Source organism: Myotis nattereri (genome assembly GCF_964212035.1).
Source record: "Myotis nattereri genome assembly, chromosome: 13".
NCBI lineage: Eukaryota > Metazoa > Chordata > Mammalia > Chiroptera > Vespertilionidae > Myotis > Myotis nattereri.
In genome coordinates, this window is record NC_138088.1 from 33,484,345 (window position 1) to 33,504,315 (window position 19,971).

The 19,971-nt window shown below is 38.4% G+C and overlaps 1 protein-coding gene across 1 annotated transcript in view; it reads left to right on the forward strand.

Annotated features, from left to right (window-relative positions):
- The window catches only part of A1CF (APOBEC1 complementation factor), a 75,195-nt gene that overhangs the window by 54,161 nt on the left and 1,063 nt on the right, over window positions 1–19,971 (forward strand). The window contains exons 6-11 of the mRNA XM_081105207.1: window positions 2,042–2,206; window positions 5,920–6,017; window positions 9,964–10,234; window positions 11,419–11,624; window positions 16,546–16,682; window positions 17,572–17,723. Coding sequence (XP_080961333.1) covers window positions 2,042–2,206; window positions 5,920–6,017; window positions 9,964–10,234; window positions 11,419–11,624; window positions 16,546–16,682; window positions 17,572–17,723 — 1,029 coding nt within the window. The remainder of the gene's footprint in view (window positions 1–2,041; window positions 2,207–5,919; window positions 6,018–9,963; window positions 10,235–11,418; window positions 11,625–16,545; window positions 16,683–17,571; window positions 17,724–19,971) is intronic.

The window sequence follows — 19,971 nt, forward strand, 5'->3', positions numbered from 1 at the left end:
TTCTCAACCTTGGCTGCATATTAAAATGAAACGAGGTGTTTATAAGAGTCCCGAGGCCCAGACCACTTATTCCAGAATTGAGAAGGCGAGTCCAGGGGTCCGCCATGAGCTGGTAAAGCTTCAACAGCCGACTCCCAGGAGAAAATCAAAAGTCCTGACTTGTAACATTTGCCAATTTCATGGTATTAACACTCCCACTGTGGCTGATTTCAAGCTACCAAGGTGATATCCACTGGCTCACACAATTCTGGAAATGTAACAATCTGTTCTTGCAAGTAGATAGGAGCTGGATCCAGTGCACCATTGAGAGGAATTTTTAAAGCTCTTCCAATGTGGGGCCACAGCTGAGAACCACTGGCCTACAGAAATCAGAGCCACCTGGGAGCCCTGGGGATCCTGGGAGAAGGCAAACAGCAAAGTCTATGTAAAGCCTGGAAGAGGAAGGGAAGGAGTAGAAGGGGACAGGAGGAGCGGGAAGGAAAAAAAGTAAAGAAAGAAACTATCTATGGGAAGCAATGCAGAACAAGGTACCTAGCCAGCTGGGGTAGCAAAGGCCAGGCTCTCTAGCATCAGCTAATTCATTAGGGGGAGTCTGTTCTTCAGGTTTTAAAATGCCAATGCCACAGATGCTTTCATTGACTACTTTGCAAAGAAAAAGAAGATGCGTTTTGATTGAAAATAATTGCCTCGCATGTGTAATAATTAAACATATAAACCCTTACCAATAGTGAGAATTTCTGATTTTGTTTCCTCAAGCTTTTTATTGCTTCTGGAGTATAGCTTGTTCTTCAACAACTAATATAAAGCAACAGGATTTCAATCAAGTTTGAAATTGAGCCGACCCTCATCCTCCTCTCATCCCTTCAACACAGATCTGTACTGTGTAGGGGTACAGGCCATGATTAAGGCATAACAGGAGTGGTGCGAAGTGAAACAGATCCTCTAGAAAGCTCATTTTCTCATCTATAAAAGTAAGAAAGTCGTTTCCCTTCCCATAGAGTTACTGTGAGAAGGGACTGAGATGGCATATGGGAAACACAGTACGCAGTGGTTCTCAACCTTCTGACCCTTTAAATACAGTTCCTCATGTTGTGACCCAACCATAAAATTATTTTTGTTGCTACTTCATAACTGTAATGTTGCTACTGTTATGAATCGTAATGTAAATATCTGATATGCAGGTTGGTCTTAGGCGACCCCTGTGAAAGGGTTGTTCTACCGCCAAAGGGGTCGCAACCCACAGGTTGAGAAACGCTGGTATAGGGCAAGACATTCAGTAAACTGCAATTTATAGGAATTCAACAATATACGTAGGCATGGATAACAACCAGCCTTTTGAGAAGAGTTCAGGTTCTCATTATAGACTTTTCCATTGCTCTTTGTCTTCTTAATTTGGTTAAAAAATTATTCTTCTCCAGATTCCCAAGTTGTCCATGTTCTGGAAGAGAGAAAACTCGGAGGGAAGACAGTGAGTGGATGGGAGCCCTGACCAAGAGAAATAGACACAGGACAAACGAGGGGTGCCTGCGCCCCGCCCCCCCCCCCCCCACCTGCATCTATGCTCCATTTTTTGGACAGCTCAGTGGTGGCAGCTGGCCGCACAGATTCCAACAGCAGCAGAAATACTTCCTAGTGACCTTTATAGTGGTTCATGAAGTCAGACTTGATGTCTGAGTGCTACATCCATTATTTTGTTTTCTCCCCCTTTGCCATCTCACCTCCAACCTTTACCCTGTAGGAGATGTTCTAAGACCCAACTTGCCCATTGCTGCCTCATTTCTGATCAGTTTCAAATCACATCCTAGTTTCCTTTATACTCAATCATTATAATAAGCCACTTATAATGCAGAACTCCCTTCTAACCAGTTCCTACATTTATTTGCAATGTCTGTTAAAATAAATAATCTACAGTTTTAATATTGTTCTTCTTGTTCAGTTAAGATCTCCAGCGTCAGTTCCATGTAAAAGGCCATCAGTCTGAACTGAGATAATGTTGTCCTGATTTCTATATAACTAATCACACTTGTGATCCTTTCTGTAGGAAGAATTCAGTTATGGGGACACCCCATTGCAGTAGACTGGGCAGAACCAGAAGTAGAAGTTGATGAAGACACAATGTCTTCAGTGAAAATCCTGTATGTAAGAAACCTAATGCTGTCTACCTCTGAAGAGATGATTGAAAAAGAATTCAATAATATTAAACCAGGTAAGACATACCATAGAAGATAACTTGTTCAAAACATATTTTAAAAACACTTGTGCTTACAATGACTTTCATAATTTCAAATAATATAGCTTTCAGTTATCATTCTCAGAATTGCATGCAAATTACTAAAACTATACTTATACCTTTAGATTAGAAAATAGGGACATATTGTCCTATAACATTTATCAATATTATAGTTTTACATTTATCTGTGTGATTACTTAATGGATACATAGTTCCGATGAGTTCTTTTTGCTCTTATTGTCTCTTCAGCCCCTGTTTTTGTGTCTGAAACATGTTAGATGCTTGACAAGTATTTACTGCATTAATGAATACATGGCCTAATCTAATACATGGTTTCTCAATCTTAGTACTCTTGACATTTGGGGCCAGATAATTTCTGGTTGTGCAGGTCTCTCCTATGCACTATAGATTTGGCAGCATCCCAGTCCTTCACCCAGTAGATGCTAGTAGCAACCCCCAATACGTAGTAACCAAAACTATCTCCAGACATTGCCAAATGTACTATAGAGGGCAAAGATGCCCCCAGTTTGGAATCACTGGTCTCATGGAATATGATTGTGAATTTAGGTTCATAAGTAAGTAGGTGACAATTAATTCTAGAAAACTCATTTTGGCAAAGAAGAAGGAATAGAGGGAAGGTGGAGGGCAATAATTATCTGCTGCTCATCTTATCAATACTTTTCAGTATCAATCTGAAGTCATGAGATTGACAACCCCTCTCTTTTTTTTCTCATGTAAGAACTACAACCCTGAGGCAGGTAAAGTATTTCAAGAAGCAAAGTGCAAACAAGCTTTTCCCAAAGTCAGTTCTGTAGAACATTATTTCCACAGACTGTTAGCAGATGTTACTGATAGAAGAGGTTCATAGTCAAATGAATGTTCATAGTCAATGCCTGTGTGCCAGGCATTGCAGTGGGCACTTTCACAGCACGTGTCATGTATTTATCACAACAACCCTAGCATGTAGGTTACTTTATTACTTAAATTATTCCCTAGATTAGAAAACTAGGACCCAAGGCAGTTAAGTAATTTGCCTGGGATCATAGAGCTAGCAAGTGGCAAATACAAGATTTGAATCCAAGTCCGGTTAAGAGCTTGCTCTTAGCAACCCTGTGATCCCATGCTCCATCCCCACTCCATTTGCTCACTCATTCGTTCAACTGTCATTAGTTTAGTAGCTCCTATATGCCAAGCACTGGGAGAAGCTAATAAGTGTGGTGTGTGTGTAAGGAGTTTAAGATTCTCCAGAAGAGAAACAGGAATGAAAGTATACTCTTGGGGTGCAGAGGAGACTCATGTTTAGCAGAAGTGACATGTAAACTGAGATCTGAAAGTTGATCGAGTCGTGCGCATAGGAACTGGCATTGTGTGCATAAATAATACTTCCTCACCACCACCACCACCACCCCCCCCCACACACACATACACACTTTGTGTTGACTTTCTATCTTCCCAGAGCAAATAATACCTCTTAGTTTTATCTACAGTAACTGAAGACATTACCTTTCTTAGAAAAGGACAGGAATGAGAAACTACTAAAAGGCTGCTTCCTTCGGTTACTGATTATCAGCTTTCCAAGTCTGCACATTGAAGAGAGACACGTGGCCAGGCCCAGTTAATTATATGAAAACAATCAGTGAATTGCAGAGGGTGGAGACTGACTAGCAGACACCTGCTGTATTGGAAAGAAAAAGTCAGAGCCAACTAGTTTCTTTTCCAGTGGAAAAGACGAGATTAGATCCCTCAGAGAAATCAGAGCATTCCCTGCAAATATTTGATCATGTGTTATTTTAACCCTGATTAACCTGAAAATAGTACAATGCCACTCAGAAAAATAAATGGCAAACAGAACAGAAACTGGGGCCTTAAAAATGTGTGCTCTTCCCTAGTGTAGCCAAAGGGTATTTGCTGAAATTCTGACTCTAGGCATTCTTCAGAATCTGATTTTCCAAACAATTTAACATCAGAATCACCTGGAGGGCATGTTAAAACAGATTGCTAGCCCTGCCTGCTGAGTTTTTGATTCAGTAGGTCTGGGGAGTGGGTCCAGGTATTTGCATTTTTATTGAGTTCCAGGCTGGAGCTGCTACTACTGGTCTGGGGACCACACTTTGAGAATCATGGCCCTTTGATAATCTTCCCTTTGGATTACCGGTGTGTTTCTCTTCTGGTAATTTATGTCTCCTGACAAATTGATAATAAACAAAGTCATATTTTTCCAATTATGATTTCAGAGAGTCTTCATTATTGCTGATGGGTTACCACTGATATTTTATTGCCTCACCTTCTACCCAGTGATTATCAATCAAAATAAATTCCTATACGCTAAAGAAGGAACACGATAAAGTAGCCATGTGGTGAATACTATTGTAGAGAAAAACAGCTTTTATGATAACAAACTCTCACTTTCTCATTTGTCTGTTTTATGAGGCTAAATTTTCATATATCAACCCTTCCAAAATCAGGTGTGGGTGGACATTATTGCTCAAAAATGCAAGCTGATTTCAACATCTGCAAGATGAATTTTAGGACACCTAAATCATTATCATCTGAAACGCCACCCAACTAATGGGCATGATAGACGTTGGAGAGTGAATTGACTGATAATATGTGCTCATTCCATGTCTATTTACTGAGCAGCACAAGGAGGAACTGGGTGGAGACTACCCCAAGATGCCTCTGAAGCAGATGCTGCCCCCAGGGTGCTAACAGTCCAGGAAAACCTGGATGGAGGATTGCACTGATGAATAAATGAATCAAAGACAACAAGGGTAAAGGTCCTCCAAGGCCCAGCTCTTACTTCTCAATGACTAAGACAAGCCATGGGGTAGAGTCAAGAATTAGCCCACCGTCGTAGCCGGTTTGGCTCAGTGGATAGAGCGTCGGCCTGCGGACTGAAGGGTCCCAGGTTCGAATCCAGTCAAGGGCATGTACCTGGGTTGCGGCACATCCCCAGTAGGGGGCATGCAGGAGGCAACTGATCGATGTTTCTCTCTCATTGATGATTCTAACTCTCTATCCCTCTCCTTTCCTCTCTGTAAAAAATCAATAAAATATATTTTAAAAAAAAAAAGGAATTAGCCCACCTGACACTGAAGGAACAAAGAGACCATGCTGGAATTCGGTTAATTACATGTCCCATGCTTCATGGTTTCAGCTACCTTTATTTATTTTTTCAGCTTGACAAGACAATCTTGCTCTGTACAACCATTGTCATAAGAAGTCAAGGGTTGAGTGCCAAGGGGAGAGAGAAAAGAGGACTGCCATGTTTTTAAATTATCCTTACATTACAGCACTATCGTTATCATAAGGAAGACAGTTTATAACTATTAAGCCACGTGGTTGAGTAGAAACTCTGCTTTGTGACTTTGGATCTAAGAGGATAATTGAACTTTGATAGTGGAGGAAGAAAGGAGGACCTATCGCCTCTTCTGGTTCTCCCTGGCATAGGGACTCATCCTATATTGTCTCTAGAAACTAAGCATTTCAGGAAAAGAAAACGCGGTCTCTGAAGTTACACCCAAGTGAGTATAACTAACAGGATAGCAACATGCTAAACTGCTAACAAGTTAATGTTAAACAAGTTTCCATCTTAACATCATTCTAGGCAAAAGGTAATTTTTAAAATTGAGCAACCAACAATATTCTTGAACAAAAGGTTAATGATGATTCTTTCACTGTGTTGATAGGTGCCGTGGAGAGGGTGAAGAAAATCCGAGACTATGCTTTCGTGCACTTCAGTAACCGAGAAGATGCAGTTGAGGCCATGAAAGCTTTAAATGGGAAGGTAATGTAGACAAAGAAAAAAACATGTACAGATTCCATCAAAGTTTGGTGTGGAAATTTTATTCAAAAGAACAATCCTGCAAGTCTACCTCACTCAGGCTTTCTCCAACACTGACACGGCTGCCGCTGTTCATTTAAGAGGAAAAAAAGGAAGTGATGGAAAGTATGGTAAACATGTCGCTTGCATGTCCAACTCTATCTCTCATTTTGGCTGATTTGGGCAAGTTGCTGGCACTCAATTTTCTTAGAAAGAAGGATATTAGGGTAGATTATTTCAAGGTGTTTTTTACCCATTCCAATTTTCACTCATTACTTTAAGAGATTATCAATTTTGTAGTGCAGTATTTTAAGGGCTGATGATCAGGGGAAAATGTCAAGGTAGCTGTTATTCTGCCCTCAAAGTTTGGTCTTCCAACACGGGAAAGCTTGGAACCACTTCACCTGGCCATAGAATAGCTCTGGGGAAAAACTAACTTCTATATCCTTACTTTTGATTTATATGTACTAGTAGAAACCAATATATTTACTTATCAATCCAATACACATTTAAGAGCTTCCATAGGCCACTTATCATGCTAAACAAGGTCTGGGATACAAAAAAACATCAAAGATGTTTATCAAAGAGCTAAAAGTCTGCCAGAAGAATAGAACAAGTCACGAACACTTTTGCAAAGGTGTTCAAAAAAAGGAGTGGTTCATAAAGAATCAGAAAATCTTCATGGATATGAGAAGAGATAAAGAGAAGCCATGAAAATTGGGCAGAATTTTAAAAGGAAAAAACAAACACAAAACATGGAAAAGGAGAGGCAGTCTTAGACAGAGGCACAGAATTTAAAAAGAGCAAGTTATGATTTGAGAACAGTAAAAGCAGACCAATTTGGTGAGAACATAATACATCAGGCTATTTTACCTGTTGGGCTTCACATCCGTCAGTCCTAATAGGACACAGATGGCAAAGGAACTTATTACAAAGGTGTGAGTATAGAGTCGGAGAATCAAGAGATAGTGCAAGAACCTAGAGCTCCTGACATTCCTTAAGTCAAAGGAACAAGGGCTGGAGAAATAACAGGAAACGAAAGCAGAGAGGATTGTGTAGAACAGGCCTCTGAGAGAAGCAGTGATCTTTGGTCAAGAAACACATCCAGGCTTAGCTGACGTCTCAGAGCGGGAGCAGAGGAAGAAATAGCCTGAACTCACTGTTATCTCTTTCTCTTATCTCCTGCCAGGACTCCCCATGGGCCAACCCCAATCACAATCCAGAGGCCCAGGAGCCCTGAAGAGGACCCCATGTAGGTCACCCCACCCAGGGCAAAGAGGCTGGGGACCACTGGGGAGTAGGCCCTTCAGATACAGTGGGGCCCGGGCATAAGAGCTTCTCCAGGACCTAAGAAATGTTTGAGTACTGGGAGGGAAAGTATTGACTTTAAAATACAAAAAGAAAACTGAAAAGCAAAAATTAATGCATATTTAATACATGTCTATGGAGCAAAACATTGTTTTATCATCATTGATTCTTACATTTAATCTCATAAATTGATTATTTAAAACAATTTGCAGGTTAGTTTTTTTCAATTGGAAAACATTCCTAAGTATACAAATGATTGCTGAAAAGGAATATTCTGAATTAAGTGCTAATTTATTATTATTTATCTTATGATTATTAAACTAACTGCAAAGTTATGATTAATTGATAAATAATTGAAAACATTGGAATAATTACAATGAAAATATATTCAAACTTTTCCCAGTTTTTAAAGCTATATATATTTATAGGTAGATATTTTCATAGAAGTAGATACATATATTATGTAGTTAAATAGATATTCAATATTATTATTAAATATACACTAAATATTATAATTATATTTCACTATAATGTGGTATGAAAAAATCAAAAATAGCATACGGATATTTATATTTCATTTGTTAAGCAAGGTGAGACTTTGAATATTTTGTGCAGTGGAATAATTATCATATTTACAATTTAGGGAAATGAACCTACTAATAATTGAAATTTCATAGAATAGGAAGAGAGATGTAATTGCAACTAGTTAAAAAGTTATCGGTCATCCAAATGGAGAGAAACAGGACTTGAACTAGGGTGGGAATGGGGCATAGAAGAGAGCTCTTCACAGGACTAAGGGGGATGAATTCAAAGGACTCAGGAGCTGATTGGATGTAGGGGTGAGAAAGAAGGATGAGTCGATATAGATTTTCAATATGGGAAACCAGAATAATACTGTTAGGGAAGCCAGGCAGGAGAGCCTATTTAAAGAGAAAAGTGATGAGTTGAGCTTTGGATGTGGATATTTATTCTATAAATATTTATGGATGTTTATGATGTACAAAAAATTTTGCTGGGCTTGGGATATACAGATTAATGAGATATTGTCTTAGCTCTTGAAATGTCTAAACCAAATAACTAAAATACAATTTTGAGTTTAAAACACTGTTGGGTGCCAGAGGTATACAAAACAAATCTATCACAATAAGAAATCTGACTTTGTAGTATGTAATCATTCTATTACAAAGGTCTCTTGATATGAAAGTGCCTATAAGCAGAGACCTATTTGGGTCTCTCATTTTAAGAAAAGACTGGTGATTTAAAGCATCTTATCAAGTTTACCTCATTCCTTCAATACTCCATTTCTTCTCTTCACATGAATGACAATGTAACAGTTGAATATCAGCTGGATTCTCTCTCCGTGTGTTCCATTGACACTGGCTCCTGCTACCAAAAAGTAGGGTAGATCCATAGAAAGAGGGATAAGTTGCCCCAGAGACTGAACAAAATGGTCAGGGTGAATCACGAGCTCCATCTAGCAGACTTCAATGACCCAGGAACCACTGAATTGCTCATGACATCAGATAAGGATGGCAGGCAATTTCTGCAGGAACATTTTATATAATTTCTTTCATTTATATAAAATAGGAGTCCATCGTATCATTAGAAAGAAGCCACAAAAGCTTTCTCATAACACCTTGTTCTTTGATAAGAAATACATTACTCTATCAAGTATTTGTTGAGAGCTATCCTTGTCTCTGTGTATGACAGTGCTACACAGAAGTGAGTCACACATGTAGAGCTAAGCACTTCTATTATGTTCAACTATTATCTTCAGCTATTATCTGGAGCTGTTTTCAATGTCAAAAATTTGTGTCAGAATAGGACCAATTCAATAATTCTTGAGGACAAGTTTTCAGGATTGCGCGACTTGAGAAACCTCAGTACTATCCACCATCTCCATTTGTTAGTTACCAACTGTTCAGCAGGCCAAAAGGTTGCTTCCCAAGGAAGTCCATGTGGGGGACAAGGTAATGGCCTCAGATGCCTCTTCCTTGGGTAGTGCCTCACCTTTTGGGTCTCTCCTCCTTCCCAGTGAAAACATACTTACTGTGTAGCAACTCTAAGGAACAAGACCTTTAGTTGGCTAGCAGCCAGAAAGGCCTAACTGGGCTACCCATACCAAAAAGTTAATAATTGACAAGATCTCTTTATTGGTTTCCTTTCATCTTCATTGTACCCTGCTAGGTAGTGGAGATTTTAATCTCCATAATTAACCTAAACTGTCTTAGAATTATATAATTACATAAACATGTAAACATGTCATTTAAACCATATACATCACATTAAAAATATTACATAATTCTGTCTCAGTGACTGTATTCAGACAATAAATTTATAACCAATATGTTCATGGATGGTGGCCAATTTGTCACTGTAAAAACCTGTTGGCAGTTTATGGGCAACTTCTCAACAAAACTATTCAGGCAAAAATTTAAATGATACACGCCATCAACCTATAGAGACAAGTACATATAATTAAAACAGCCAGTACACATAGCAGCAAATAGGCTAACACAGAAGGAGACCCATCACGAGGGCTCAGCCTCCCGTGGTTGTCTTCATAGCTTTCTTGTTGCTTTTTCCTTGCTCTCTATAACAGGTGCTGGATGGCTCCCCCATTGAAGTGACGCTAGCCAAACCAGTGGACAAGGACAGCTATGTCAGGTATACCCGAGGCACAGGTGGAAGGGGCGCCATGCTGCAAGGAGAGTATACCTATTCTTTGGGCCATGTTTATGATCCTACCACAGCCTACCTCGGAGCTCCTGTCTTCTATGCCCCACAGGCCTATACGATTCCTAGCCTTCATTTCCCAGCCACCAAAGGACATTTTGGCAACAGGGCCATTATCCGAGCCCCTTCTGTTAGAGGTAATACTAATCAGCTCTTGCCTTAGAATAACTGCACGATTTCAAATGATTTGTATTGCAATAGCCTTAGTCAAACTGGATGAGTCCACTGAGAAAAAAGAACTCGAAAGTTTTTTTTTTTTAAATCAAATATTTTATCAATAGTTATCCTTCCATAGGAATCTTATTTCACATTACAACTGGTTGAGAAAACTTGGTCATAGCATAGTACAAATGAGTCTTTCCACACCTTTTATCTTTGCATGGGACCCATAACATTTGCACAACCTAAATCTCAGGTCCACAATTGTTCACGTCTCTCTTATCATTGAATCACTATATTGCAATCATACTTAACTTGTCACATAATTAAAACAGTATGCATTTATAATCTGAAATCACATCATAAAACAATCTAGACATTAAATATAATTTGTCAACCAGTTGTAATGTAAGGAAAAACAAACTCTACTCCAAGGGAGAAAAAACACCTTTATAACAAAACCAAAAAAATCAATGAATGATATTCATGGATGAAGGGTAATCAATTTAACATTTTTATCTTTATGCCAACAATAGGAAATCAAAGTAGCAATGTGGAAAAAAAAATCAAAAGGAATCTATTAATGAAACTCAATAGAAATTTAAGCCTCACTTGGACAGGACATAAGATAGAAAATGGTTAATTTAAAAATGCTTTCAATGTTGGTTTTCCAACTGGTCATTGAGGACGGCATTATTGGGAAAACTAGAATTCATTTCTGACTTATTGCTCAATGGCAAAATGCAAAACTGATATGACCACTGTATGTGGTTATATCATGCTGGGCTGTTTTTAAAAAAAAAAAAAATTCCTTCCCAGTATTAATTATTCTACAGAAAAAAATGTCAATAAAAGGTTAACTGAAGACAGAAACGGAAAATGTTTTCTCTATACTAAATTTTAAAGTTGCTTATGTAATTATCAATAGCTTTGATAGTACTGCTTTCTTCCACAAATCCTTTAAAAAAAAAAAAAGAAAGAAAAATAGACACCTCTGGTGAACTCTACCTTATGTTGAGTTTCATTACATTAGACTCCTAGGGTTTTCTACCCATCCTCAGGGCAATAATCAATGTGACTTGGGCTAACTTTTCCATTACAGTAAGATTCAGGGTGATTTTCTGGTGGTTTGATTCAGTTTAATGCCTTCTTACATTCCTAGAAATTTACATGAATGTACCTGTAGGGGCTGCGGGAGTGAGAGGACTGGGCGGCCGTGGCTATTTGGCATACACAGGCCTGGGTCGTGGATATCAGGTCAAAGGAGACAAGAAAGAAGAGAAACTCTATGATCTTTTACCTGGGATGGAACTCACCCCGATGAATCCTGTTACCTTAAAACCCCACGGAATTAAAGTTGCTCCCCAGGTACGTGACGTTATGCCAGAGATAGTCTCTTTAAGTTGAGCCAACGTTCATTATTCTCCTTTCATCAAATGACATGACTTGATCTCTACTTAGGTTACTATTTTGTTTTGTCTAGCTTTTATTTTGTTTATTTGTTTGTTTTTAATAGATAAAGTGACCAATCAACATAATGTCTTGTCAGAGTGCTAAGTGTTGTTCCATTATAAATTTTCTTTTTTTTTTACAATTATAAAATTTGGTACCTTAAATAATCTTCCACTGAAATGCAAAAATCCTGAGAGCTATTGAGAATATCAACCAATACCTTAAGTAAGATAATATAAAGCCAAGACCTTAGTTCAAAATAAATGGCAATTGTATGTAAGCCAGGTTGGTTAGCAAATGATAAATATTCATGACACTCAATGAATGGAGCATTTAGGACATCTTTTCTCAGAAACACTGTGTTTACGAGAAAATACCATGTCATCTAAGGTGATATTACTCAATTAACTCTAAGGCGCCATCAGTCATATCAAATTAAGTTTTCTACTGTGATGATATCTGCACAGTAGCACTACAGTGAGTTTTATTGCTTTTATTTCACAGTTCTAATTTTCCAAGTTTCTGCATGAGGCTGTATTTTTTATTATTGGAAAATTAAAAGTGATAAAAGTTGTTTTAGAATGGAAACTGAATAATAAACACAGTCAAAATAACACAAAGCTGGTTCTAAGTTAACCAGTAGACTGTTCCCTGTGCAGCACATGCTGATCTCTCTGCAGAGACACTTGGGCCGAATAACCAATATCTACTTGCTCAGAGTTACAGTCTGTATAGTCCAAGGAAATTTTTCTACTCTCACCCCAAAGGCAGAGGCTCTAAGTTTATGGAAGTAGCCTTATGATTGCAAGCGAGTAGAAAAGTTGGTTTTCTAAATGTTCATCTTGAGTAATTTTTTTTTTTTTTTGTAGAATCGCTGGCTTTCTTAGACACACAAATTTGTACATCAAAGTTTTCTGTTAATCCTACCCAGACAATTAAAAACAAACAATAACTCCTATCAGAGTGGTAAACAGCAATCATTTGTTTGTTCAAAAACCGTTTATTGGACATTCTTTAACAAGTTTTTTGTGAGTTCTGGTGATAGAAAATGGAATATAACACAATCCCTTACCATCAAAAATTATGTGGCACAGGAAAAGTAATCCAATTTAGAAATGGGCAAAAGACCTGAATAGACATTTTTCCAAAAAAACTATACAATGGTCAACATATTTTTTTAAATGAGGAAATCCTGCCATTTGTGTCAACATGAATAGTCCTTGAGTATGCTAAGTGAAATAAGTCAGACAGAGAGAGACAAATACTGTATGATCTCATTTATATGTGGAATCTTAAAAAAATATATCCAAACTCTAAAAAAGAGATCAGGTTTATGGTCAACAGAGGCAGATGGTGGAGGTGGGAGAATTGGAGGAACATGGTCAAGAGATACAAACTTTTAATTATAAGATAATGAATTACTAGGGATGTGATGTACAATATAATGACTATAATTGATACCACCGTATAATATATATGCAGGTTGTTAAGAGAATAAATCCTAAGAATTCTCATCACAAGGAAACTAACTTTTTTCTTTTTCCTACTTCTTATTGCATTTGTATTAGATAATTGATGCTAACTTATTACGGTAATCATTTTATAATATATATAAGTCAAACTAATATGTGTACACTTGAAACTCACACCGTGATGTATGTTAATTATCCTATCTAATAATAGCCAAACATGGTAATTGACCATACCTTTGCTACACCTCCCATTGGCTAATCAGCAAGATATGCAAATTAACCACCAACAAAGATGGCAGCTAATTTGCATACTGCAGGCAGGGCGGGACAGCATGAGCCGCCAGTGTGAGCCGCCATCTAGGCCCCCATGGGAGACGCCAGAAGCCACTTGCCCGCCCCGCAAGCCCCAGGAGCCTCCTGCCTGCCACCCAGGACCAGATCTGGTCCGGGCTGCTGGAGGGCCCCAGAAGCCCCAGAAGCTGCCAGATATGGCAATAACTCTATCAGTAAGCACTCTGAAAGTCAATGGCATAAATGCACCAATTAAAAGATTATGAGGGTGAATCAAAAACAAAAACCACTTTAAATATAAAGACACATATAGATTAAAAGTAAATGAATTAAGCTGCAGCCTGTTTTGCTCAGTGGATAGAGCATTAGCCCGTGGACTGAAGGGTCCCAGGTTAGATTCCAGTCAAGGGCATGTACCTCAGTTGCTGGCTTGATCCCCAGTCCCTATCAGAGCATGTGCAAGAGGCAACCAATCAATGTGTCACTCCCTTTCCCTTCAATCTCTCTAAAATTCAATGGAAAAATATCCTTGGGTGAAGATTAACAAAAACAAAGTAAATGGATTAAGTAACATTAAAGAGATTATAAGAAAAATATATTCCAAATTTTATTAGTTGTATAATGGTTATGTTTAAATTATTAACACCTAAGAAATTGGGTGAAGGGTACATATAATATGCTGTAGTATTTTATATATGAGATTATTTCAAATTAAAATATTAAAAAATTAAAAATTAATAAAGTATTAATTGAAATGTATCTGCATTACATGAAAAATCTCCTAATTCTTCTAGCATAATTTATTAAATTGTGCTAAAATTTACAAGGGTTCAATTAAAAAATATCTTAATTCTAAATGATATAATAGAAAATATATAATAGTGCAGTTATAAGCACTTATCTGAAAATAAAAATTTAAAGAAGGGATTAGCCAAAGAAAATATATGCACAACCCATGGACACAGACAACAACAGTATGGTGATGGCCAGAGAAAAGTGGGGAGCAAGAGCTGGGTAGAGGGGGCAAAAGGGGGGAAATAGGGACATCCTATATAATAATAATAAAAGGCTAATATGCACATTGACTGAACGGCAGAATGACTGGTTGCTGTGATGCGCACTGGCCACCAGGGGGCAGACGATCAATGCAGAAGCTGCCCCCTGGTGGTCAGTGCACTTCCATATGGGGAGTGCCACTCAGCCAGAAGCTGGCTCATGGCTGGCCAGCACAGAGGTGGTGGCAGGAGCCTCTCCCACCTCCGTGGCAGCACTAAGAATGTCCAACTAACGGTTTAGGCCCGATCCCTTGGGGACCTAAGGGACATCCCCCGAGAGCTCCCTGGCTGCCAGAAGGATGTCTGACTGCAAGCTTAGGCCCGATCCCTGGGGGATCGGGCCTAAGTCGACAAGTGGACATCCCCCAAGGGTTCCTGGACTGCAAATGGGCGCAGGCCGGGCTGAGGGATCCCCCTCCTCAGGGGGGGATTTTTGTGCACCGGGCCTCTAGTATCTCACTCAAACTGGGAAAACATTATATGGCAATTCAGTGAAAAGATACTAACAGGTACACAGATCATTATTTTAAAAAATCTAGTAAATGCCATGAGTTTGGCACTCAGAGCTTTGCTCAGAAAACACAAAGCTAGTCACCCAGTCTCCCTTGGGTTAAAACCCAAAATAAGAAACCGAATTAAGCAACTGGGAAAACTAGAAATATTCTAAGAAAATAAAAAGTAATGATCATCATAAATTCTGTAGAACAGTTCTGAGAGCTCTTATAGCATGAGTAAAGATCTCTGCTTTTAATATCAAACCCAGGTTAGAAACTGGTCATGCTTTTTATTAAGATGTGAGTAACCATCTCTACCAACTAATGAAAATTCTTTAATTAATTTGTCCCCAAATTTCTGCAACTATGGCTTAGAAACTGAAGACCATGTCACCCCAACCTTCATGATGGAGCCTTAAGAACTCCACAGTGGAGTTGTGAACTTCCAACAAGAAGAGCCGAGGGACACATGCTGACCTGCAGTCAGCAGTTAGAGCTGCTACTCCGTTAGCACGTTACAGACTATCTGCCAGTTAAAGCAATTTACTATTGTTCGGGAACTTCAGAGAATGCTTTGTAGATGACAAGAGATGCTACAAAACTGAGAATATTGCAAAAAAAGTTAATAAAGAAGATAGGAGCAATCTATAAATTGAATAAACTGGAAAAGGTCATGCCATTGCAGCTGGATTGGTGTTAGAACAAATGAGATAAGCTCCATACGGGCATCCTGGGACATTGTTCTGTCCCAACGAGTTTTGTTTGTTTGTTTTTTCAGATTTATGCCCGATTTTGCACAGCTTATTGAATCTGCCAACTAATGGGAGTATCAGGGCTTGTGGGCCACCAAAAAGTGGCTTCAAGATGAAGAAAATATGTGCTTTTAGACATGATTCAGTTTGCAGTAATGATAGAAAAAGACAAAACATCCAGGAAGTTGCCATAAACCAGACAGTTGTAAAAATAACCAGAAGTGTCGTTCACCAAAAACATTGCAACTGTCAACACCTATCAATCCTCATCAATAAATACTAACCAATTAAACTTTAAAACTCTATTTTTATGAAAATCTGAAGTTAAACTTTATGATAAATAACATAAAATAAGAATATACTGTATCCTTAGGTTATTTTCTCTAAACCATTATAAACAGAAGGATTGAAGATAATAATGAGTAAATCCAGCCACACAGTGCTAGGATATCAAATTTTTAAACAGGGATAAGTATATCAAACAGATCACAAAATTAAACTATTGGTAAAAAGTTACAGCTAATGGACTAAACTAAAAACATATTAGACTAAGTGGTGTGAAGATGGTTTTTATGAATTAATAGACCTAACATTTTAAATAGAGTTCAAATTAAGTTCGTCTTAAGTTTTATGAGTCATTAAATCATGTGGCATTTTATATCTTTTTATATTAGCTTAAACTCTGAAGGACAGAGTTAAAAACCTGAAAGCTAGAGAAATAATGCAAATGTGACATTTGAAAGAAAAGTCTTTTTTTCTTTTCACTCTTGTAGGTATTAGAGGAAATTTGTCAGAAAAATAACTGGGGACAGCCAGTATATCAACTGCACTCTACCATTGGACAAGATCAAAGGCAACTATTCTTATACAAAATAACCATTCCTGCTCTGGCCAGCCAAAATCCTGCAATGTGGGTAACTTCTCTAATCATATCAATTTCAGAATAAGAGACTCTTATAAATTAAATGCATTTTAACACTTTCTCAATAAGATAAATATTCAAGTCTACTACCCACTCATTTTTCATTAAATGAAACATTGAGATGTAGAGTTGGGATATATGTGCCAACTATGAGACTGTCATCTCAAAACTCCCACATTTTGTGTAGACAATGAAGACCTGGTAGTAAAATCAACCAATGGAAAACTGCAGCTGTAAAATTTAACAGGAATGAAAAGTATAACCTATTCTTTGATCTGTGTAGTATTTAGGTTGAACTGTATGAAATAGCCATTTTATACAAAATCATGCTCTGAGGTTTAAATTTTGGACCAATGATGCAACCTCTCTGCTAGTGGATATCACCTTCTGAATTTTAGCTGGAACCTGCATTTCCGCATTATTTTAGGAACCATCGTGGTTCATATGCACCTTAGAAAAGCTATATAATGAGTTACAAGTACGCTCCAGGAATGACATCAACCACCATTGTTCTACCAGTGGTCGGCAAACTGGCCCCTTGAGTGTGGCTCTTCCTAAGCCTTAGGAGCACCCTAATTAAGTTAGTAACAATGTACCTACCTATACAGTTTAAGTTTAAAAAATTTGGCTCTCAATAGAAATTTCAATTGTTGTACTGTTGATATTTGGCTCTGTTGACTCATGAGTTTGCCGACCACTGGCCAACGTATAGATATGTCTACATGCATATATATGTAGAAACTTTAATGGCAAAGAGAATGAACATACCCACACGAAATTCTGTCATCCTCTCATCCTCAAAAGCTAACGGTGCCTTAGATGTTTACCTGTCTCAATAGCATGAGTTTAAAATGCTCACCCTGACTGTGCTTTCCAGCCACGCTTTCACACCTCCAAAGCTAAGTGCCTACGTGGATGAAGCAAAGACATACGCAGCCGAGTACACCCTGCAGACCCTGGGCATTCCCACCGATGGGGCCAGCGCTCCCACTGCAGCAGCTGCTGCCGCTTCTGCGGCTGCTTTTCCAGGTATGAAACTACTGAGCCAGAAAGGGCACCCTGCAGAGAGTGTCTTGGAAACCCTTCTTGGTACCATGGACGCATAGAGTTCTTTGTAAACTCCACCTACAATAAATGCAGTTTACACCATCGGTGACCAAAAAGAATTTGCCAGATAAGTGAACCATTAAAGTCTGAGGCAAGAGAATAGAGCTGGGCAGCAGAGTGGGTTGGGTCTAGGCTAGGGCCATGTGGTCTTGAATGAGCCACTCTCTCTACAGCTGATTTGCTTTGGTTTGGTTTTTACTTTCAGTAAGAACGTTTGGAACTACCTATTAACAGCTGATGTTTATCTGAGCTCCTACCCTGTGCCAGGCACTCACCTAAATCCCCAGCGCATTAGTACTTTAGGCTGTCTCAGTAATGCTCACGACGCCAGAGGCAGGTTCTAGCATAATGCCTGTTGTATAGATGAAGAACCTGAGTCCTGGAAAGATTAAGTCAGTTGGCCAAGGTCAATCAGCTTTTAAGCAATCCTTGCACTTCCTCCCCAAATCCAATCTTCAATTTTACTTTTGTTACTTTGATTTATGAAAGATGTGTAGATTACATTTTTCTTAAATTATTTTAAGTCAAAAAACTGTGGGGGGGGGTGAGAGAGAGACTCAATATGTGCACAATCAAGCCTCATTTTATCTGTTCTATAACTTTTGTTCAGGACATATGCTGACTGCTTAAAATAAAGTCTATCTGTAGATCAACAAGCCTTCAGGGTCACATTTAAAGACCTTTCCGCATTTATCATATACCTACAATAAATGCTGATAATTTAAAAAATGAATCTTCTAGAGAGAGGACCAAATTTCTTTTGGAAATATTTTCTCAGTATTCAGTTTGAATAACTCCAGTCCTTTTTTTTTTAAGTAATAAACATTTATTTCTTTTCCCTTAAAAAATTTCATTCTGACTTGTCACTGTATCCAGATACCCCCATAAGCCCAGTCAGAGAGTTCTGACTAGACCTGGAAATATGGCATTCCTATTGATTGATTAATCCATACATTGGTTATATGAAGGTGTGAGAAATCTATACCCCACACATCCATATCCTTGGGCCAAATCTCACTTATTTTTATTTCCCCAAAATTCTGAATAGATACTCCACTCTGGCAGGTGAGGCTGAAACTAACACTTCACACGTGGGTGTGACCCCAATTCCAGCTGCCACTGCAGAGGGCATGGTCTCCCCTGGGCTGTACGAGAGCCACCAACCCCGGAATTGCATCCCATAAAATAGGGTGTTGATGTCTGTGCACTGGGGACATGGCCAGGATTTCTCAGTTCTTGAAGAAAGTTGAACCCCTGTCTTGCAGAAAACTACCCCAACAACCCCTAACAAATGTACTATAAAAATAAATGAGCTAATGTCAGGAGAACTTTAAAGCTTGCTTCACATTGGAAAGGACTTACTTTTTCCCAAGAATGTCGTATCTTATCCATACTTATTTGCTCCTACAAGAAGCAAAAAAATTTAGGGCATGACTGTGTCTTGGGAATACTTAAGAATTTAAGAATCTCTCACAACTTTATAGTGGGATCAAGCAGAGAATAATAGGCTTCAAGGGAAGAATCTGTTTAAAACACAAATACTTTTGTGCCTAAGAAATTAGCCAAATTGCAAAAGAAAATTCAAAACACCTAAAGATAAAATCTATGCCACACACACATATGCATGCATTACTTACTTACTTTAGATATTCTGTTTCCAAAATCATGAAAGTAATTGTTAACACATTTCTCATATCCTTGGGAAATGTACCAAACTTCACTAGTGCATTAGTCAGCATTACTGCTCAAAGTGCAGGAACCAAGGAGTGGATTCAATTTAAAAAAAAAAAAAATAGTCCAGCCAGCTTCCAGCCACCACCTCCTGAAAAGCCACCAGAAAGAAATCAATGTGTCTGGGGGGTCGGGCAGACTTCCACAGCACATAATACAAATGGGCTTTTGTGGGTGGCTTTTTTGTTTTTTGTTTTTTTATCAGATCCCTGTTTATTGCTTAGTTACTTTCCCTTTTTCTCATCATCTTTTACAATTTTTGGATCATCTCAAATACCTAGTTTTGCTCTAAAACACTAACGGGTTAATATTGCTTCAAGATAAGAGCTGCTATGCTCTCTTCTTCAAAAGTGATTACTAAGCAACTAAACATAATCCTAAGCCCTAGCTGGATTGGCTCAGTGGATAGAGCGTCAGCCTGTGGACTGAAGGGCCCCAG